The following is a 21,727-nucleotide window of genomic DNA, read 5'->3' on the forward strand; positions in this document are numbered from 1 at the left end:
GCCAAATCGCTTGATATTAGTTACTAAACTCTAAACTCGAATTGCATGCAAATTAGATTTTTTAAAATTACAGTCACAACAGTTTTCTTAACATTTATTGAGACAGTTTTTAGACGTGTGATAACAGGATTGTAGCAGCGAAAACGTAAAAATCGATTTTCACATTGCTAGACACATTTAATTTTCCTCCATCGCTTCGTCTGATTCTTCCTCATCATCGTCGTTCGAGTCAGAAGATCCATCACTATCCATGCCTGATGATTCCGAATCAGAATCAATCCATTCAGATTTAGCCTGCTCGTCGTGAATTAATTCATCCCATTCGACTCCTTTATGTAGATCTATGAAACAATTATTCGTATAATTCAAAACTAGCCATATAATTAATCCCTATACACAACTTACCAAGTGCAAACATGTCGTTTAACGTATACTGTTTGTCACCATCCTCGACGATTCCACCATAGAGATACAATAGGCCATGCTTGACGCAAAGTCCTGAACCCATGCGAGGCGAAGGCATTGTTACCTAAAATGATGTAATTCTTGTCAGCTAATTTACCGTCAAAAACAAGTAAAGAAACCTACATTGACTGCAGTGGTTCCAGATGCTCCAGCAATGGCACTTTCAGCATTAGTGGTCGAGGAAGGTCCAATAGTGAGAGTAAAAATTCCGTCATCGTGAACTATTGGTTGTTCAACACGTTCCGATGGTTCAGCCTAAAAATTTCACAAATTTGTTTACAGTAGTGTCTGATGTAATAATTTCAGTTGTTTTACTTGTTCCGCTTCCTGTGGCATGGCCGATGTCGACTCCTCTGTTTCGCTTGCTTCTTTTTTAGCCTTAACGCCGTCTAAGATAACTGAGTTCAAATTTTAAAGATTGGCATAAATTAGTGGGTGATTAAAGTATTCATTAAAATTATAATTACTTCGGTTGAAATTTAGTTTTTCTAGGTCCAGGCAATATAAGTCATTAAAAAAAGAACCAGAAATGTTTTCTTCATCTTCTTCTTCATCGTGCACACCACCGAAGAAGTATGCGCGATTACCTTGAAAAAGAAAGTTGGTTTACTCATTAAAAATGTGATGTAAAGAAAATTTCACGTTATTTACCTATGGTGTTCGCCACCACACTCATTCCAGTGCGAGGGGAAGGCTTAGTTCCAGTAAGCTTAACGGACTGCCATTTCCACTTTGTTCCATTGGTGTCATGCTCTATGTAACACGAAGAGAAATTTAAGGAAAAGGGTAAATTAAAAAACAGACAAATACATACTATCAGGAAACAGGAGGAAGGCATCACTGTGAATAATGCCCTTGTCAACATCTTTCTTCACTTTATTTTTGCTGTATCCCCCTGTTATGAGAATGCGGCCATCGGGCAAGGTGACCATTTGGCAACCAGATCTCGGTGACGGGGCCGTACCTTCCAGAGATAAAAGCCAATTATATTTAAGCATACAACAAACTGCATAAGCGTGAAATAAAGACTAAAGATATTACCAGATGGTTCAATCTTGCGCCATGTTCTGCTCTCCAGATCGAACAAATGAACATCATTATAATATTTATAATCCAATCCGTTGTCGTGATAACCACCAAAGACAACCAAATTTTTTTTACATAAAACCATACGATGACCACTTCTTGATGAAGGACCAAGTGTAGCGCTAAACATAAAAATTATTTTTTTAAATCAGCCAAGTTGAAAGAAAGAATGATTTAAATACTTTATTTTTTCCCATTTCTTGGTTTTTAAATAAAAGACCCACAAGTCTTTATAATGGTAGAATTGGGACTGTGAAGGAGAAGCATATTCTCCTCCAAATATCCACAACTGCCCTCCTTCCCCTGCTGTCAAAACTGCCTGATGGGCACAGCGTGGTGGTGCAGCTCCTGGAGCTTGTATCTTCAACCATGTTTTCTTCTTTAAGTTATAAAGAACTAGATCACCATAAACAAAGGTCTAAAAGAATGAAGATGAAATCAGTTAGTATTACAAAATCTATCATTATTTTATTTTCAACCTTTTGTCCATTGAAATATTCTCCTCCGAACATGACAATTTCATCTTTTTCAAAATGAGCATTTAAAGAAAAATTTGCTCTGCGACTAGGCCCATCTTTAAGCAAATCTTCAACAATAGCATTTTTCTTTCGATCTGCTTCTTCAAGTTCCTTTATAACTTGCTCCAAGTCTTCCTAGAAATAAAAAATATATTAAAGACATTTAATTCAAAGGGTTGTGAGCACATTATACCTCTCCTTTAGCAGCTAATTCTTTTTTTAACTTGGTGGTTTGTTTCTTTAAAGTTTTTGCAATCGTTTTCTCAGCTCCTTTACCTTTTTTAGATTTATCTTTTTTACCCATTATTAGAATATTATTACAGAAACCTATACAAACAATTTCTTGATTTAGAACAAATGTAAAGAGCGAACTCGGTAAATGTCAACACAAGAATTAATTCTTGCAACTTTGACAACTTGAAATGAACCACGTTTTCATAAATCGTCTGCTCTTTAGCCATGCTTTAGAGAAGTTCTTTGTTGCCAAATATATCTCTACAACAAAAAACGACAGGAAATTAAAAAATTAAAAATTCACGTTCGTGGCATTCGAACCTATTTTACCATTTTAAAAAAGGGAAGGTATTTTGGATTGATTATTATCCGACCAAGATCCGACCTGAGTACACGCTATTACTTTTACTTCATGACTGCGCCTGCGGACATTTTTTCTCTGACGGTTTTTATCAAATGGTAAAATATCGTATCATATTTCGTCCCGCTGTAAATCTCATAGACATTCATTACGGCTGAAGGGATAAACTTTTAAAAGTTATGAGGCAAAAAATTTATTTCAAAAATTGTGTCCACTCTACAATATATTTGTGAATGGAAACCAAAATAGAGAATCAAGAGTTTTCATACTCTAATCTAATCAAAATCCAATCTAAAATACAACACACGAGTTGGAGGTTGAGGGGATTACATTTTCTCGGTCGTCACGACCCAAGAATGAATAAGGCAGAAAGATCTTCTTGATTCAATTACAATTTCAAGGTAATTCTGAAAAGAGTAAGACTGATTTACGCTACTAACTAATGATCACCTCTCCTTCTTCGTCATCAGAAGAGCTGTCTTCACTTGGCCACAAGTCGTCGTGAGTATCGTCGTGTATAACGCTAGTTTCTTCATCCATATTATAATAGATGACCATGTTATCTAATCTGGAGAGCGGTGGAGTGAACCTATCTCCGTCATGGAGTCTTAGACGTTCGATTTCTTCAACAGCTCGTCGGAGACGACGTCTTTCTCTCTCCTGCCAACGAGATTCACTGGGCAATGTTTGAGCTACAGAGTCTTGATTAGAAATCGTTTCTGGAGCTGGAGACGGAGGACTACGCGGAGTTTGAGGGGTCTGAGGTGTTTGAGGAGTGTTGGAAGGAGCTTGGGGTGTTTGGCTAGGAGATAAACAGTTGGAAGTGAGAGCTGCCCTGCTGGCAGCCACCGAAAGAAGATCTAAAGAAGCAGCTTGACTATTTTCAGTTTCGTCACTCTGTTCCAGCCGCAACCCAGCAACTCCTTTCTTTGGTATTGAGGCAAGATCGCGTTTAATGCGTCGACGTCGCGAAGGCTCCGTCTTCCTGGATTGAAACATCTGATCGAAATCGATCGTGTAAAGAAATCCAGCAATCAGCAACTCGCAAATACGCTGAGAGCGCTTATAGGCACATTCCATCTCGAAACTGGTTCGTTCGTCATAGGCCCACCAACCTAAAACGAAGAAAACAAAAAACAAATGAAGTATTCAAAATGTGCTCGTTTTGTTTGAAAGCCATACAAAATGTTGTATTTAATTAACGCTTTGTGCTTACATAAAGAGAATTTGATCGAGTACGAAATTACATGTATATTCACATTTCTTTATTATTTTCATTATTATTTTTTGTTTGTCCTTAATTTGATTGTTATTTGAAAGATTTCACAAACGAATTCCTGCAACACCGAGTATGGGAAAAGATGCAGCACTTCTTTTTATTTTGCGTATTCTTCCCGCTCTATGTTTAGGAAATTGAATAAGTTGCTGAAAATCGATAACATAACTGGCTCCTGCAATGACCATTTCAAACGTTCTTTCCCCACGTTTGTAATTCTGCTCGAGATCAACAGCGGTGCGGTCGTCGTACTGCCACCAGCCTTAAAGATCCGTAAGGAATGAAATGTCAAAATCTACACAGTCTAGAAGCTGGACCACTCAAAAATATGTTGATAGAAAAAAAGATTAATTACCGTTTCTCCCTTCATAAAACCATTGGTATCCATCTTCTAAAGTGGATTCTTTTTCCAGCTGAGCCCTGTCAAGTAATTGTGGGTGAATAAGGAAATCGCTGGGAATTTCTTGTCGACACATGGCGCATCTTTTCGACTGGAAAGCCACGCCTTTCACGCAAAGATAGCAGAAGATATGTGAACAAGGCAGCTTCACTGGATGAATGCATGTTTGGAGGCATACAGCACATTCTATCACAGTACTGCTATTTTCTCCTTTGTCAACTGGAGAATCTTCCGCCTTGCTACTTGCACTGCAATCTGTTTGCTTCAGTCCTGAGGACAGGACAGAACTATTTGACAAATCTTCTCTGCTACTCTGTAATGAGGCATTTCGGCTGGTCGCTCTTGAGCCTCTTATATTCGTCCTTGAGCATTGATCTCCAGAAGTGGTACCCGACTCAGACATGATAATCTGCCAAGAAAGAATAAGTAAATATTTATTTTAAAAATATGTTTAGATTAGGATTGGTATTTATCTAATTATATTAAATTTTCTTAATAACTGGTTTTAACTTTTTAAAGTACCCCTGTATAAGATTGCACATCAAAACACTTAAAACATATTGTAAATCCCTTTGAGTTTAAGTAACACTACTAAGTTTAGTATAACATATTGTTAGTAACAATCACGTATATTCGCCTAATATTTGACATTTAAAATCTGCAAAGAGAAAGTATGAGACAAAAGGATCCAAGAAATGCTTTCCAACCGAGTTTAGAAATATTGCTTTACCTTGTTTTAAATCGGGAATAAGTGGGCAAAAGTAGACTCTATAACCAACAATTATTTTTATATTACACCACTCGGTTTTTATAAGAGTAAGAAGTTCACCAATCAAAACGACCACGACGTGTAAACTTGTGCAGCCATCTTGTCAGTCAGAGCAGTGTTGTTGTAAACACTAAACAGTCGAAGAATGCGCAATTGATGTCTTCGGCGTTGCCAAGTATTCCGAAATGAGAACTCTCCATTTCTCCGAAAGAATTTTTGGTGCGTAATCGAAAAGGCATCCGAAATTAAAGACTGGTTAAGCCGTCCAGCATTCCCCCCCCCCACACATCGGAGTGCCAAAAAAAAATGTATAAATAGATACGAGCATAATATCGCTTTAATAGTTTGTATAATATAAAGACAAAATGCTCGACACGTCACATAAATCATTCGTGGGAGGGTTAGGGGGATTGGAAAGATTCAACAATACATCGAAATTTTTACGAGACACGAGAAACAACAGAGACGCGCGCCGCATAGAGAGAAATCGAAGAGGGTAGAACTGAAAAACTGAAATAAATAGAACCTCATGAGAAAAAAAAAAAAACAAAAGAAAATACATTCAAGGCAGAGGACGAAAATGTACAGCAAAGGTCCACTAATATGCCGTAATATCTCAATACAAAATAGACAGATGCTTCTTCGTGTTTTCATTTTTAATCGAACAGAAATTCCAGAATAGTAAAAAAGGAAGGAAAAGAATGAGAGAAGAGAGGGGCCTACAAAAAATTCATGTCTACACCAGTCGATTTTTTCATGTAGTCAGATCTAACGCGCATGAGAGGAAATAGGGCAGGAAGATTGGCATGTGTGACGAAGAGTGAGCGAAAAAAACGTTTGCACCGAAAGAAATGAGGTTCATTACGTCACTCGTTCGTCGAATCAAACACTGGAATTCCTTCACACTATAAAGAAAAGAGAAGCGATGGCAAGACGCAGGGGAGAGCGTATTGAATTTTTGTGTGAAAAAGAAAGAAAGAGGAAACCGATGATGATGATGATCGTCTAGTATTTTTTTTTTAGTGAGAGTACACTGCACTTGTGCTATTGCTACCGCGATTGGGGGTCGTCTTTGCGAGGATACGGATCCATCGGATTAAAGGGCGCTAAGCCGGAGGAAGGATGCGGCGACGTCAAATCCATTAAAGGACGACCCACACCGGATGGAGGCGTACTATTGGAGGGCGGTCGGGCGCCTCCCATAGAAGACCCGTGGTGCGGAGGGAGCAAGTGATGCGGATTCATCATGTGAGGAGATGGTGACGGCATTGGATATGGTGACAACCCTAGGCCGGCCGGCATGAGACCCATGTGAGTCCGCCCAAGCGAAGCCAGCGCCGACGAACCCGGGAGTGATGTCGGTGGTTGTCCCGATGGCGGTGGAGTCCGTTTACCACCAGAAGTCAACAGCGATTGAGGCAACATTGACAAGGAGCTCATGCCACTTCCCAATCCGGCTCCTAAAAGTCCACCAGGGCCTAGAGGCGGAAACGGATACGACGTTGAAGTGGGCGGATAGAGAGTCGGGGCTCCACTCATCCCTGGAAGAGATCCAAAGCGATCATTTTGCTGCCCATACGGTCCACCTTGTTGACCGGCCAAGGAATAGGATCCAGCCATAGATGGGTGGCCGAGGTGAGGAGGCAACGATAACCCGTCTCTGTATCGGTCGGGAGGAAGTCCAGGCAATCCATAAGAAGAAGGAGGTGTCCCGTATCCGTGCAGTCCCGGTCCACCTAATGCCAGATGATTGGCTGCCGCACCGTAGTTTCTCAAAAACGATTCGCGATCCATACTCTCCCGCATCGGATCCATCCCACGCAGGACGTCTCTGAAAGGATCGAAGGAACCGTGGCTGTACGCGTGCAACGGCGTGTGCATCCCCATACGGGATCGGTCCAACATGTTGGCGGGCATTTGCATCCCCGGATGGAATGATAACGGCGGAAGATTGCTGGACATGGACTGCGAGGCGTTTGATTTGTTGGACTGATCCGATTTCGAAGAACCACCGTTGGCCGACGGCCGTGAATGTGGATGTAGTGGGGATCGAGAGGCGTGTCTCCTCCTTTCTCGTTCCTTTTCCTCCTCTCTCTTCTTTTCACGCTCTTGTCTCTCACTCCTTTCTCTCTCCTTTTGTCTTTCCTTTTCTCGCTCCCGTTCCCTCTCTCTTTCACGTTCTCTTTCTCTTTCGCGCTCTCGTTCCCGCTCCCGTTCCCGTTCCCGCTCCCTTTCACGTTCTCTTTCACGCTCACGCTCTCGTTCTTCCTTCTTCTGTCTCTCTCTCTCTTTGGCCATCTGATGATGGTTGGACATTGCAGCAGCAGCGCTATGATGAGACGTCGTCGGGGACTGCTCGGATTTCATCGATGACATCGATCCGGCGCTCATCAACGGGGCCAGCCAAGGGGCCGTCATCGAGGACGACGATGAAGAATGTGGCATTCTAATAAAATCAAAGAAAAAGTATGTCAAAACACCTCAAATTTCTCCAATACTTTTTTTTTTCCAGAATCCTATTACCTTGTCCATTGATCGGGTGCCGGACTGTGTCTCACTCCACCAGGTGGCTGCATTGAATGGTGAGAAGGAGGAGGTGTAGGGACGGAAGGAATACGGGGAAGAAAGCCGGCCATGTTGTGATGGGTATAACCAAATGGCGAATTGTGCGAATTGAGCGCGCTGGGCAAGGTATCAAAGCCGCCTGTCGACTTTGCATGAGTCTGATGTGGCGGGTGAGGAGGAAGTTGAGGGGGATGAGATGATGGGCCTTGAGGTGGACCTGTAGATATTCCTAGGTTCAATTTAGGCGCCAAACTCATCATCTTTTTCGGATCCAATTGCATATCCCGGGGCTGCCGTTGTTGATTCTGGTGGATCTCCCATGCTATTCGGACGTGCATGGCATTCCACTTGCCAGGTTTCTATGGCGTAATTGGGAAATACAGGCATGATAATACAACCGAACAACGTGAACTGCGTGATGACATACCTTAGGCGGAAGAGACAAGCTGGACGGCGCAGGTGGTAGGGACATTCCTCCGAGATTGCTGAGAATTCCGCCACCCGACTGCGGCTGACCCATCGCAGAACTGACACTCATGGCGGAGGACGGTACTGAATTCACACCATATCCAACGGAATGCGGCGGATACGGCGATGGATTTAAACCAGGTAGACCCATGTGAGGCATCATCGGGCGGTACAAAGAAGAAGGATCCAATAGTTTGTTGGGACCGGGTGTGGCGGACAGAGGCGGCGGTGGAAGAAGCGAACTCATATTGGGCGTCGAATTGAGAAATCTCGAGTCCAGCTCACGTCTAAGCATGTCAGAATACGACTCTGTGCTCATTTGCGAAATTGGAGAAGGACCTGGGGCTCTTCCAGTCACCTGCTCAATCATGATAATCTATTATTAGAAACCGTACACATTCAAATAACTATATCTCGGAGTCTATTACCAGAGGCAATGCATCCTTTCCAGGACTCTGTCTGCCGCCGGAAGGACGAACCGTGGGCGAAGTACGTTTTGACCCAGGATTGGGGCTAGGGCTGTATTGTCTTGATGAGTCAGGATGCGGCGGACGGGGCCACGCAGAAGAAACTTAATGACACGTAGGGGAAAAAATTAACGAGAGATCAAGGATGCGTGACCTTTGGAAGATCAACAGTGACAAACCGTGTTTACCTGGTATGGGAAAGGTTGAGGGAGCAAGTGGAGGAGGTAGACTAGGTGACCTCGTCGTAGAAGAGTGGCCAGGAAACGGTAAGCTGCCCGTTCTGTCCCTGCTGCTGGGTTCATTGTTGTTGTACAACGAAGATGATGATGATGTTCGGCTACTAGGGCGTGATGAATTGGGCGCGATTTCAGCAACTGACGTAACCGGTTTAGCTGAACTTGTAGGCGCAAACGAAGCCGTGGAAAACGGAAGTCGTGTCAATGCAAACGGTGGGTCGCCGAATGCCATTGGGGGAGCGCCGAGAGAGGTGTGCTTTGGCTGAGCTGGCGGAGTTGAGGCAACAATAGGCGGAGACGGAGCCAGGAAAGGTGTTGGAAATCCGCTTGAAGTTGTTGTTGTTGTCGGGTGGCTGCTGTTGCTATTGTGATTTGGTATAGTTCGAGCCATAGACACTGGAGGGAAGAAGGGGAAGGATGAGCTGGTGCTGAACACAGAAGGAGGTGCAGGGGAGGATAGGCTAGACGTTGGCGGGACATTGGAAGGCGCTGAAGAGAAGACCGGTCGAATTCCTGTCGTTGAGTTGTTGGGATGAAACGGACTGGGCGGCTTCACGTAAGGAGCAGGAGGTGGCGGTAACTTTTGAGACGACAGCGGAGGAATCATCGCAGTTGGTAGCTGCTGCGGTGGATGCGGCTGTGGTGGTGGTTGCTGCTGCCTCTGTCCCTCGCCTGATCTGCTGCTTTCCGCTGAGATACGAGCGACAGGTGACGGTGGCTTGGGACCAGACATCGACTGTGCCGTCGTACTGAATGGCGGAGCAACGTAGGAGAGAGGTGGACAACTTGAAGGAGCTGTAAATTGCGGGATGGGGTGAGAATTAAAGCCGCCACTTCTTAAAACAGGAACCGGATTAGTCGACGGGCTGGAGGTGTGTTGAAATGTGTTAAGTGGAGATCCAGCAACCGGAGGATGCAGCGGTAACCGAGGTGAAGGAGCTGCCGGAGGTCCATCCGGACTCGGACCGGCACCTCCTTCCGTTGGTTGACAATCCGATAGTCTCGGTCCATTCTGAAATACGAAATACAGACAAAATTTTATTTAGAATACCAACTCGGGTGATTATATCAATAATAAGCCATAAGTATTACCTGGAGATGGCCGAGGGGGGCAACAGCAGTGGCAGGACGGGGACTTCCAGAAAGACCAACCCAACGTAAGTTGTTGCAGTTCTCTCCTGCCGCCGGAGCATTAGAGCTACTACCGCTAGAACTACTCGCGTTACTTATGGTACTGTGGCTATTAGTGGCCACACTGGCATGGCCAGGACTGAAAGAACGCTTAACAGGTGCTACGAATTCGGTTGGCCGGTTATTACCACCATTTGGACTGAGCCCTCTTAGTTCCTGGTGGTTGTTGGCTTTCTCAAGTTCCTCACTTTCACTATCACACTGAAAACGAGAAAACAAGCAATTTAGTGAGTGGGAAAAATACGGGAAAGTGTATCGGTTAACTTACAAGGTAGCCTCTTGAAGAGTTGCTGTGTCGACTGACATCACTGAATCTATCAATAGATGTGGCCCGGGAGTCCCGAGATCCCGAGTCAATCGCCGCTTCCGGTTTGACGCTAACACTGTTGGTCTCAGCAGGAGGACCGTTGGTGTGGCTAACGGAAGGCTGAGATGTACTGTCGAGACCACATCGCCCTTTGATGGCTCCATTACTTCGGCTGGTGTTTGATTTTTTACTACTTCGCTGTCCCGGACTTGAACGATTTCTTTCTTTGGTATCCAAAGGTACCAAAGGATCTGGTAGGCAAGACGTTTTTTCTGTAATCCTCACAGCATCCTAAAAAGTAAAAACAAACAAAAAATTTATTCTTCTCTCTCAAGAAATTCCACATTGAGAACAAACCTCCAAGTCCTCATACGTAGAGAAGCTAATAATAGCAAATCCATCAATCACATCTTCTTCATACAAGGGTTCAGCAAGTTTGGGACCACTGCTGCTGCTCTTGTTCTTAGTTGTTTTTAAAGGCTTTTGATTGTCCTCACTATAGGATGTCTCACTATCCTCATCTTCATTACTCTCATGGCACAACGGGCTAGAAAAGGCTGGTACCCGTGATGAGAAACCACCAACACTGTGTGAATTGGAATGGATGCCACCGTGTGATCCTTGGGATGAATCAACACATTCCTTCTGCTGGGCCTGTTGAAAAAATTCAAAACAAATAGATATTGATAAGAGACCTGCCCTAACTAGGCCTACACTTGACATCAATTGTGTGGTATGAATTCTAATAATAAATGAGCCATTTCAAAATGGGAATTCATCATCATCACCTGCATGTGCATACGCTGGGCTCTCTCCCTCCTCTTAGTTTGCCTGATTTGTTGTTTTGCCCGACTAGTAATGGCCCATTGTTGGTCGTTGCTGGCCATTCCAATCAAGATAGCACATGTTCTCTTCTATAGTCTTCTTTAAAATCAAGGAGCATTGCATGAAACGAATTGCACTGTACGAGCTATCGCTGTAGTTCATTTCATAATGCTCGGAACCTAGTTTAATACACACGTAACACAAGAACACGATGGGGATTGTCACTGTCACTTAACCCTACAAGACCCCACGCCTCGACGAATGCCCAAACATGAAGAAATCTCCAGACTTTTAATAGGCACACGAATGAAATTTATGTCGTTAATTCTTTAATCAATCAAACACTTTTCAACGCCCATATAATTAGAAAACGCTCGTCCAGAGTATTTCAGCGAGCGAGGAATTCTTCTGAGTCGCTTCGAGCAACAAAAGAAACAAAATTTTCCACAAACCAAGGAATGGAGATGGAAGCAAAGAGCGACGTTGCCGTCCTATCCGTTTCCACACAAGACGGCGCATCTTTTTTTTATTATTTCCTTCTTTTCGTTCGCCCGTCATTCTTCCATGTCCTCCTTTTTCTTTTTTTCTTGCGGTCATGAGAGTGATTCCTTCTTGTTGTTTATACATGCATGTGTTGTGTGTACCTCGGCTTTATATACCGCCATCATCATTCACGGCCCGCTGGCAGCCAATAAATAAATCCAAGAAATTTTTCAACAAATGACACAGATATTTTTATAGTACAAAAAAAATGATTTGTATTTTATTACACGTTTAAACTCAAATGATTCGCGCTGATACGATTCAGTAAGCCGAAAAATTAAACAAAAAAAAATAAAACACAACCAAAAACATTTCAGCAATTACATAGCGAGGTATAGTTTTACAAATCACGTATAGCGATGAAAACGAACGAGAAAAAGGAGCGAGAAAATCAACTAAAAAACCCAACTGCACTGATGTTGAAATCAACGTACCCAACCACCGTCAACACGATAAGAGAAATAATATTTGTTTATCATTAACACATGTTGATTATACAGTAGCTTCTCTCTACGTCAGTTTTCTTATATAAGACTGAAGTAGCCATTCCAGCTAATCAAATCTGGCACTCTACACACGAAACGGACCACGGGATGGATCTTAATTATTTATTAGTCATTTTTTTTTTTTTATGTCTATGTTTTCGCTTAAAACGTTTAAGAAGTAATTGGATCTATGACCAGGATGCATATCGACAGTAAGGAGAAACATTATTTTTCATTAAGGAAAGAAAAAATAACTGCTTTTTCTGCATTTTTTGGGCTAATTTTTTTTCCTCGTGTAAATTCTTCTTTTCACGCGACGACGTCCGAGTCGGAAAGATGAGAGATCATAAACTTTTAGAAAAAACCTTTGGCAGGTCACGAAGTATCATAGGCGTTGATAAAGCCTTGCTGTTGGAGTACAAACAAGCGCTTCTCCACGGCCTCGCGGTCTGTCAAATCCAAACGGTTACATAACCAAGGTCAATAATGAAGTTAAATATTAATATCTCGTCTCATTTCACTCACATTTATTAAGGATGGACTTGTCTGCGTGCTGAGTCACTTGCTGCGCCAAACTGTGAAACAGAATATGGGCCGTTTGATAACGTCGGCAACAGCTCGCCGGATTGCCAAAGAGCTCATCTAAAGCAGCCGATTGACACTAGAGAAACGAAAAATGAGATTAGAAAAAGGGATAAACGAAGGCCAATGACCCAACAATGTGAAACAGAAAAAAGTAACATGATTTACCAAATCGATGGCGTGATTATAAAGCAGTTTATCAGCCGTCAATTGGGCGGCATTTGAATCGCCCAACTGGTGGGCCAGTGACTGGCCGTTCAGCTGCTTACATTGAGACAAACAGTGGTGGAATCTTTGGTTCAAAACGGCCACAACCTAAAAATTACAAATGGTCAGAAAAAGTTTAATGACCCTGCGAAAAAAAGGTGTTTCCTCCCTTTCCTTTTTTTTTTACCTGTTTGACAGAGTGTGAAGGGTGGAGCCTTTCGGCCTGTAATTCCTCCTTGGATAAGTTGAGAGCAGACGAGAGCAATTGAAGAGCACGGATGTACAAAACCAATTGCTCAGCTCTGCGCTGGGCATCGGAGTGTGCCGGACTAATGGCGCCATCCCCTAATTGGATAAAATGTTATAAATTTTAAAAAATCGACGCCATTCCAAACTATCAACATACCGGGAGGTGAAGAGGCCATGGGGTTTTTGCGGGTGTGGATCGACTCGTTAAGAGCAGCAGCAAGTGGAGAGGCTCGATTACGAGCCACGTCCATAATGCACTCAACCAAAGCCAAAACAAAGTTAAGTTTAGCCAACGTGTCGTTGTGCTCCTTCTGTTGAAATGGAAGGAAATATGAGTACCTCGATCGTGCGTGAAAACACAAAGACGTAGTATAGTATACCTCTAAAAGAGTTTCCTGTGTCAGCTCGGGAGCCGTAAAAACGATGGGGCCTTCCATCGGTGGCGAAGTGCCATAGCAATAAGCTCCCATTTGATGATCGAAACTGGGTTTCCGTTGCAAACTCCAGCTGCTGCCATTACTGTTCTGCAATCCCCCCCCTGCAAAACATTGCATGGGGCTTCGGTTTCCTCCGTAACTTGGCGAGCTGGCCATGTACTCGGTCTGGCTTCGATGGAATCCATGATTAGGAGTCGTTCCACACATGGTCACCGAGGGCGAGGCTACAGCCAGTCAGCCACAACAAATAAAGTGAAAATAAAAAGAAGGAACATGTTCCAAAAGATAGGGAGATAAGACACATTGAGCTAGAAAAACGAGAATTTCAAGGCTACGAAATATTATTACCAGTGAACTCGGGCAGGGTCATGGTGCGAGTTGGATGGTGAACTAAAGGATTCCATTCCACGGCCGCCCCAGATCCCCCCACATTCCGCAATTGGACTATTCCACCGCTCGATGGCGTAGTGGCTGTTTCGGAAACATTGGCCAGAGAAGAAATCCGGATTGGCGATCCCTTAATGGGAGCCAAGGGGCCGGCGGGGGCAACGACACCCGCACTTCCCGCAGTTCGACGGAGTGGCGAAGTCATCAACTGAGGCCAAGGTGCGGCAAATGCAGGAGGCGAAGTGCCGCAACTGCTACCGGATGTCGATCGGCGTCGACCAGGGATTCCGGGAGGAGTGCCAACGCAAAATTGGACCTTTTCAATTGAAAATAAGAATTAATTTCCACATTCAGCCCGGACTCTTAATTGAAAAGAAAATTACCGATGGAGGAGAGAGCGAATTAATGTCTCCCGAGACTCCGGTTCTAGAGTTGCTGCTATCATTAGTCGGTGACGTAGCCTTTTGAGCCACACTAATTGGCTGCGATCGTGGTAATGGAGCGGCTCTGACTCCTGGACTGGAAGATGGACTGCCGATGGGCGAGTAATCGCTGTTGCGATGCGAAGTTTGCATCTGCAGGGGAGGAAAACGGAGGTTATTTGGATTTCGAATATAAATAACAAACAAAAGAGAATGAACAACTTCCAAGGTTAGACTAACCTTGATAAAGGCATCTCTTTGAGATGGAACAGGTAATGGTTGTGTATCGCCTTCATTCTGGTTGATACCGCCAACGACCGCACCCCTAGACTCGCTACGCAACTGGCTTGGGCTCGGTACCAACACGAAATCGTCGGCCTCTTCGGGAGTCGTTGCGTTGTTGTTTTGAGAGGCTGGAGCCGTCGGCACGGGCCTAGCAGGCACTGTGACCGGCGGCGTCTTTGGAGGTGTTGAAAGGCGAGCCAGATTTGGGACGGGCAACGGCGGAGTGGTGGGTGGTGTCTGCGATTTGCGTATGAAAGAATGATTGAAAAAATCGTCGAATTCCATCCGATCCTTGGCGTTACGTCGCAGCAATCCCGTCAGCAGCGCAGTCAACTCAGGCGACGTGCCAGAAGGTATCCTAGAGGTAGAATAATCCAATTCAATGAATATCGAACCATGTAGAGGAATTTCTCTTCTTTAAATTTCATAGAAACTGGATCACACACAATTGCATCATGCGATTTAATCCGTCAAAAGTAGTACAGTTTGCATCAGCAGATGTTTTTTACGTTAGAATCGTGACGGCCACCACAAGAGCGGCCCTACGACGTACATTCACCATGGGTACGCTAAAATGACGTCACAAGGCTGCCCTACGCAGTTTTTTTTTTCGCTCTTTTTTCTCCTTGACAAAAAAGTTATAGCGCTCCTTACTTGGGACTGAGATTATGGTTCCGTTCGTAGTACATTTTCAATGCTTGTGGAGTCTGAGCCGTGAAGGGCGCCCGCCCCGTCAGACATTGGAACACGATCGTACCCAAACTCCACAGATCCGCTTTGGCGTCATATTGAAGTGACATGATCACTTCGGGTGCCTTGAAAAAAGTAAAATAAAACAATCCAAAAGTCAAGAGACGATAATTGTGAAACAAAGGGAAAACAGTTGAGAGATAAGGGAACCGACACAACGATTCCGGTTACAGCTTATTTACAAACGTACCATGTACATTGGAGAGCCGCAAAGCGTGGCTGCCATGACACCATCTTGAAGAAACCGGGCGAACCCGAAATCCGCTATTCAACGATAAGAGTACAAAAGAGTAGGATGGTCAGCCAGGAGAAAAAGAACCGGACGAGTACCATTGCACTTGTAATCATTTTCTTTTATTATTTTGCGATAATAATTCAGGTCACTCACCGATTTTCAAGCGAATGTCATTCGGCTGGGGATTGGGTTTGCCAGCGTGACTGAGCAAGATGTTCTGCGGTTTCAAATCACGATGGACTATGCCCTTGTGCTGCAACGCTTTCATCGCCCCAGCTGTGAATAAATTGGAGGTGAAATTATGTGACGTCAGCCCGTACCATTTTTCTTTTTCGACTTACCAAGTTGCTTCAGGAAATTGCGAATCGTATCCTCGCTGAGCGTTCCCTTGACTACAATTAACCAAAATGTTTACAAATCGTTCCGGGAAAAAAACAAACGAACAAAAAGGATAGCAACCTGAAAGATAATCAGCCAAATCTCCGCCGTTGCAATATTCCATGACGAGGAAGACATGATGCTGCGTTTCCTGGGGGATTATAAACACACACATAATAATTATTGATTGAAAGAGTGCAATGACAGATTAAGCGGAAAGAGGATGTACGTTGTATGGTCACGAGATAACTATTAAAAAAAGGCCCAACCCCATTGTATTCCTTGCTTGCCATGAGGCTTTTAATATCTAAAAAAAGGCACTCACCAAGGTTACGAATGTAAAGTTCGTGGTGGCCTTTCGTGCGGATACACACTCTCCTTTGTTGGGTTATTACGTTACCACACTACGTTACTCGTATAGATATCAACGCCCTCGCCCGTCTCGCTTCGCAAAATAACAAAAAAGGACAAACAAATAATTAAAAAAAGACCCAACTTCATGGCCATTGGCTTGCGGCAGTTTACACGCTAAAACGAAAATCTCTAAACATTTTCCTCCCCAAACGTCTGGCAAACACTTTTTAAACAAAGTCCATTGTGCGCCAAAGTGGGTCAAATTGGCAGACGAAGCTCAAAGAGAAAAGTGATACGTCTGACAAACAATTCAACTCGAATACGTAAGCAGCTACGTATTGCTACCGTCTTCTAGGTCATCCGAGATAAGGCTTTCTACGCAGGTAGTAATAATAAAACAGCATCTGCAAAACGTTCGAGTGTTGCGTGGCTGTCGAGAAATTGCGTCACAATACCAAACATGTCCAACACTTTTTCGAGGTCAAGCGCAGTAACAAAAAACTGCGCAGCGTGTCGTGTGCCATATTATGAAAACGCACAGACAGTGTGTGTAGCTAGGGCCAAAGTCCCTCATCTGAGAGCAGGTTTTCCCTCCATAATATTTGGTTGGTATGCCAGGGCAGACGTCCACATTTTCATTACCTAATGACGTCAACTCCCGAATTATATTTCGACACCTCCCACCAAGGGAAATGCGAGTCGAGACATGCGCATCTGGTCGGAGACCCACACCCAGCTCGGGTTTAATTTTAAACCTGCTTGCTCCTCTTCTCCCATATATTTCTTATCGCCAGGATGAAAAAACTATGGGGGAGAGAAAGCTCTCCCATGCGTCTCCAACCAAGCGCAATGCTCCCATATTACATTAAAAGGCCTTGGGGGTCTGTGGAACATCCCCTTTAAAGTTGGTATAGAAAAGAAATCCTCTTGCAAATGAGAGGTTGTCGACCTTGGCTGATCACGTGCCTCTCCCATGAGCTATCGTGAAAACAATAAGGGAACCTGGAACATCTTTTTTTTCTTTAAGGGGGGATACGGTTAACCAAGTACAGATGAAGGAGAGAAGAAAAAAGGGTTCCTGTAAGTACCTGGCAATCCAGCAGCGCCACGATATTCTCATGATGAACTTCGGAGAGCTCCTAAAGAAAAATATAACAAAAAGTTCGTGAGATTTCGGTTAAATTGCTAACCGCTTTCTTCACAAAGCTGAGGGCAGATGAAATTATTATTGATATTGTTACCTTGAGAATTTTGATCTCTTTTCCCAGTAGATTGTGCGATTTGGAAAGGTTTTTCTTTGTGATAGACTTGATGGCGACGGGGGAACTCGAATTCTGCAAAAACAAGTGTTGCCCAAAGGCGGATTATCGCTGATGTCATTATACAACAACACGAGGTGGTGGGATTGACGTCATCGTTATTCGTGGAGTTGTTGTTTTAAACAACACGTACACACAAAGAGGGTGAAAAAGACTACAGGAAATTGGAGGGACAAAACGGAAGAGGGGTTGTTGAATCGAGATCGTTTTACCTTTTTGTGTCTGCCCTTGAATACTACGGCGAAGGCGCCATGGCCGATCAGGTCTTTGGCGTTGTACTCGAACTCGCCCACACTTTCCATCGCGAATTTTTACTTTGTCAATCGTTTGATTGAAGATCAACTAATGCAATCGAACTCCATCAGCGCTGATACGACGTCGAACAGCCCTGTACAACTAGTACAAGAGTTGTACAACTAATAATAACAGTGGCACTTGAGAGCAGCCATTGTCGTCTGTGACAGCGCAGTCGCAAACAATTCTCGATGATATTAATTCACACCACGAATGAAATACTACGAATATACTGTCGTATATGACAGTTTAAACGACACTAAACAAAAGCACAAACTAATAAATGTACACAATAGATATACAATGGCTACCAGACTCCCAATGTTTTGGGACGTCTACTCTGTAGACAAAGAACTGAAGAACTGAGGAGGGCGAGAGCTTTTTGAGACGAATGTTTTTTCCATACGCGACGCATTTGGCCGCTAGATGGCTCACAACTCTTTGTTTCGCCTTTGAAAAACTTCATCATTCGTCATGATCATCGATTTAACTCATTTTTCTTTAGAAAAAGAGTAAGCTTTAAGTCGTGTATAGAGTTTGATACGATTCTGAAGAGGATCCCATAATTATATAACGCAATGAATGATTTTATGGGTCGAATCAACTACAGTCAATGAGTCAATGTTCAAATTTCATTCATTTGTTTTCGTTACCCACAAGAAAACTCACTGGATAACGAAGACGAATCTCACAGCCGATTGTCCCATCAATTTATGGTTTACACGATGGCTATGTCCATTATTGAGATTTCTCCACTTGAAAACAACATTCATTTAACAGTCAGCCCCCATACCATGAAAAATCTAGCCATCTAGCGATGGTTTTTTAGTTCCGTTTTACAAATGGTGAAATGGTTGCTTTACTGTTTGTTATTCAACCGTGAAATTCGTTTTTTAGCGTGTGTAAAAAAAAATAATTGCTATGCAAACTCATTTAGAGACAAACTAAAAAACGTTTTAATGTTTAATAGCGATGGTTCGACCCCACCCCCGAACGGAGCGCAGGCCGCAGGCCTTGTTTACCGAACACAAGTCGTCTGCGTTTGTCAATCGTCATGGATCAATTTTGACTTCCACAAACCGAACGTTTCTACTTTACTACTTTAGATTATTAAATCTATTATCAAGTCTAGGTCGTACTGTAGAATGAGTAAACACAATAATAGCGCAACATCACGTTTGAAACAGGACTATTTACGTTTGAAAAAGGACCCTATTCCTTATGTTGTTGCAGAACCCTTACCGTCAAACATTTTAGAGTGGCATTATGTCGTAAGCGGTCCTGAAAATTCGCCTTACGAAGGAGGATACTATCACGGAAAACTCTTGTTCCCCGCTGAATTTCCATTCAAGCCTCCAAGTATGTTTAAACCTTATCTGAACTGTGGAACAGACAATCTTTTTATAAAAGTTTTTATGTATCCTAGGTATTTATATGATCACTCCGAATGGAAGGTAATCAAGATAAAAATTTCATTTTCAATCATAAATCATTCATCTTAATTTTTTTTTGTATACACAGGTTCAAGCCCAATACAAGGTAATGATGTCAACATCAAACTCGAAAGCTGTTATACATATGCTGTATATGCATATACATATACATTGTTATACATATATGTATATGTATATCAGTTTTCCAGATTCTTTAAACATTAAGAGTTTTGGTAAAAGTTACTTTTAAATTCAACATGCAATCATATTTTTATTATTAGAATGCATCCTATAGTTATTTGTTAACATGAATGAAAAGTTACTTATATCTTTATTTGTGCATTTCATGTTAAGGTTGTGCTTATCAATCAGTGACTTTCACCCAGATTCATGGAATCCAGTAAGCTTTTCACAATTACTATATTGTTGTTTTTAAACATCACATGATTATATTGAATATGTCAACAGGCTTGGAGTGTATCAACTATTTTGACGGGATTATTGAGTTTCATGGTAAATTACTGCCTAACATTATTGTTGGAATGCATCAATTCATATTTTGAAAATCTATTTTGTTACAGCTGGAAAAGAGCCCTACTTTGGGAAGCATTGAAACAACTGACCATGAAAAGAGATGTCTTGCTGAGCAAAGTCTGAAATTCAATCTTGGAGATAAAATTTTCAATGAACTATTTCCAGATATTGCAATAGTAAAAAATACCCAAACAGTGCAATAAGCTCATCACCAAATAAATTATTGTTCTTTCACAGAAAATCCAAAAAGAGATAGAACTAAGGAAAGCTGCTGTCGAAATGGCAACAAAATCTTCACTACCTACTATTCTTAGCACAGAGAGCGGAAACAACCCTCTACCATTCCTTGGTGATCGTCGAGTGGGTCGGGTGGATTACCCTGGACTACTAGCAAATGTTGTTGTGATTGCAGGCTTTACTTTATTTGCGTTCATTGTCAAGCATGTACTAAAGAGTTTGAGCATAGACTAAATCCCAATATATATATATCCTCTTTAATACACGATGCCGAAATTCAATGGCTTGTGTGGCAAACTTATGGTTGAATAAAATGTTGCTGCAAGCTGCACACAAAAAAATATAAAACATGTTCGGAACAAGTTTCAACAAGTGTATTATTGAGAAATGTTTAGTTAATAGCTAAATAATCAAATAGTCACAGTAACCTTTTTCTTCCTAAATTTTGCGGCATGGAAGGAGGAAATAAATACACAAATTTATTTTTCCACATCGAAAGTTGTCACGTTTTAAATATAAGAAGGGGAATACGTCACTAAGAGGTGTTCGTATTCGAATTGTCAATGATTAGGGTGCAGTCAAATTAATTACAAAACTAAATTCATTCATGATGGGAGCCAGTACGGCAGTTAACTCACGATTGCAAAGCCGTAGGGCCTACGAAGCAAAGGCATAATGTGCACGCACTCTACAGCTACACACACACTTTGTATTAAAAAATTTAACCTTGTCTTGTATGAGCTTCAAAAACAAATTTTTAAATTGCAAATAAGTCTTGCAGGGTTGCCCGGAAAGACCCGAAAATCCGTTTTTTTTTTAACTTGCACTTTATCTTGCACGTTTATCTTAAAAATCCAGCAAAATCTTGCCAAATAAATCCGCATAAATCCGACATAAATTCCTAGTTATACTAGTTTATGTATATTTAAAAATAAACCAATTACGACCAATTAAAAGAAGAAGAGATTAACGTTGAATTTTGTTACGGATTTTAGTTTTAGTTTACGGGAAAAATGGCTGTCAAACAATCTTTGGTCAGACGGTATCCAAAGTTTCCCGGCATCTGAGTGGAGTATGGAGTAGGCAAACTGAAATTCGAATTCTTAAAATATATACCTGGACGACCTTAACACCAAGAACGACCTTAACAGCTACGCGGCTTACCTCGTTACACACTTACATAGGCTAGACAACAGTACAACACGCAACGGCAAACGATTAAATTAACGACTTCACGGGTCCATGTGACGTCATTTATCATTTCATTATCGGCTTTAGGGCAACAGCCTAGTCAAAGTTTTTGCAAACCCACCTAAAAAACAAAATAATGCTACAGAAAAACACGGATATGATTGCCGTAGAATCTCAATTCAATGAAAAATAATAAGACATTCTTAAACTTACATTATTCTTAGTTGGTGAACTTAC

General features: G+C 42.4%; 5 protein-coding genes across 5 annotated transcripts; 1 reads left to right on the top strand and 4 right to left on the bottom strand.

Moving 5' to 3' along the window:
- Nucleotides 1–77: 77 nt before the first annotated feature.
- Nucleotides 78–2,537, bottom strand: LOC124312107 (kelch domain-containing protein 4-like). The gene is made up of 11 exons (XM_046776580.1): nt 2,263–2,537; nt 2,031–2,204; nt 1,734–1,969; nt 1,507–1,673; nt 1,280–1,429; nt 1,117–1,218; nt 933–1,052; nt 781–863; nt 589–720; nt 406–529; nt 78–341 (listed from the first exon to the last, which is right to left on the bottom strand). The coding sequence occupies exons 1-11, from the start codon at nt 2,371–2,373 to the stop codon at nt 178–180; spliced, it is 1,563 nt and encodes a 520-aa protein (XP_046632536.1). The 5' UTR covers nt 2,374–2,537; the 3' UTR covers nt 78–177.
- Nucleotides 2,538–2,841: 304 nt separating this feature from the next.
- LOC124312137 (E3 ubiquitin-protein ligase rnf146-like) lies at nt 2,842–5,263 on the bottom strand. The gene is made up of 3 exons (XM_046776624.1): nt 5,071–5,263; nt 4,296–4,749; nt 2,842–3,779 (listed from the first exon to the last, which is right to left on the bottom strand). The coding sequence occupies exons 2-3, from the start codon at nt 4,741–4,743 to the stop codon at nt 3,100–3,102; spliced, it is 1,128 nt and encodes a 375-aa protein (XP_046632580.1). The 5' UTR covers nt 4,744–4,749; nt 5,071–5,263; the 3' UTR covers nt 2,842–3,099.
- Nucleotides 5,264–5,439: 176 nt separating this feature from the next.
- LOC124312041 (atrophin-1-like) lies at nt 5,440–11,656 on the bottom strand. The gene is made up of 9 exons (XM_046776448.1): nt 11,132–11,656; nt 10,701–10,997; nt 10,305–10,634; nt 9,938–10,237; nt 8,798–9,857; nt 8,571–8,713; nt 8,102–8,500; nt 7,633–8,033; nt 5,440–7,555 (listed from the first exon to the last, which is right to left on the bottom strand). Exons 1-9 carry the CDS (start codon nt 11,228–11,230, stop codon nt 6,160–6,162), a joined length of 4,425 nt encoding a protein of 1,474 aa, XP_046632404.1. The 5' UTR covers nt 11,231–11,656; the 3' UTR covers nt 5,440–6,159.
- Nucleotides 11,657–11,898: 242 nt separating this feature from the next.
- On the bottom strand, nt 11,899–18,465 carry LOC124312066 (serine/threonine-protein kinase unc-51-like). Its single transcript, XM_046776504.1, has 17 exons — nt 18,014–18,465; nt 17,724–17,816; nt 17,571–17,621; nt 16,210–16,279; nt 16,092–16,142; nt 15,904–16,026; nt 15,706–15,779; nt 15,420–15,580; nt 14,721–15,123; nt 14,442–14,633; nt 14,020–14,374; nt 13,615–13,895; nt 13,392–13,545; nt 13,173–13,330; nt 12,947–13,093; nt 12,722–12,857; nt 11,899–12,645 (listed from the first exon to the last, which is right to left on the bottom strand). Exons 1-17 carry the CDS (start codon nt 18,101–18,103, stop codon nt 12,572–12,574), a joined length of 2,613 nt encoding a protein of 870 aa, XP_046632460.1. The 5' UTR covers nt 18,104–18,465; the 3' UTR covers nt 11,899–12,571.
- A 638-nt stretch (nt 18,466–19,103) lies between these two features.
- Nucleotides 19,104–20,661, top strand: LOC124312171 (ubiquitin-conjugating enzyme E2 J2-like). Its single transcript, XM_046776674.1, has 7 exons — nt 19,104–19,454; nt 19,522–19,549; nt 19,617–19,634; nt 19,883–19,928; nt 19,997–20,041; nt 20,110–20,238; nt 20,300–20,661. The coding sequence occupies exons 1-7, from the start codon at nt 19,241–19,243 to the stop codon at nt 20,531–20,533; spliced, it is 714 nt and encodes a 237-aa protein (XP_046632630.1). The 5' UTR covers nt 19,104–19,240; the 3' UTR covers nt 20,534–20,661.
- The last annotated feature ends 1,066 nt before the right edge of the window (nt 20,662–21,727 follow it).

Source organism: Daphnia pulicaria, chromosome 8 (assembly GCF_021234035.1).
Source record: "Daphnia pulicaria isolate SC F1-1A chromosome 8, SC_F0-13Bv2, whole genome shotgun sequence".
NCBI lineage: Eukaryota > Metazoa > Arthropoda > Branchiopoda > Diplostraca > Daphniidae > Daphnia > Daphnia pulicaria.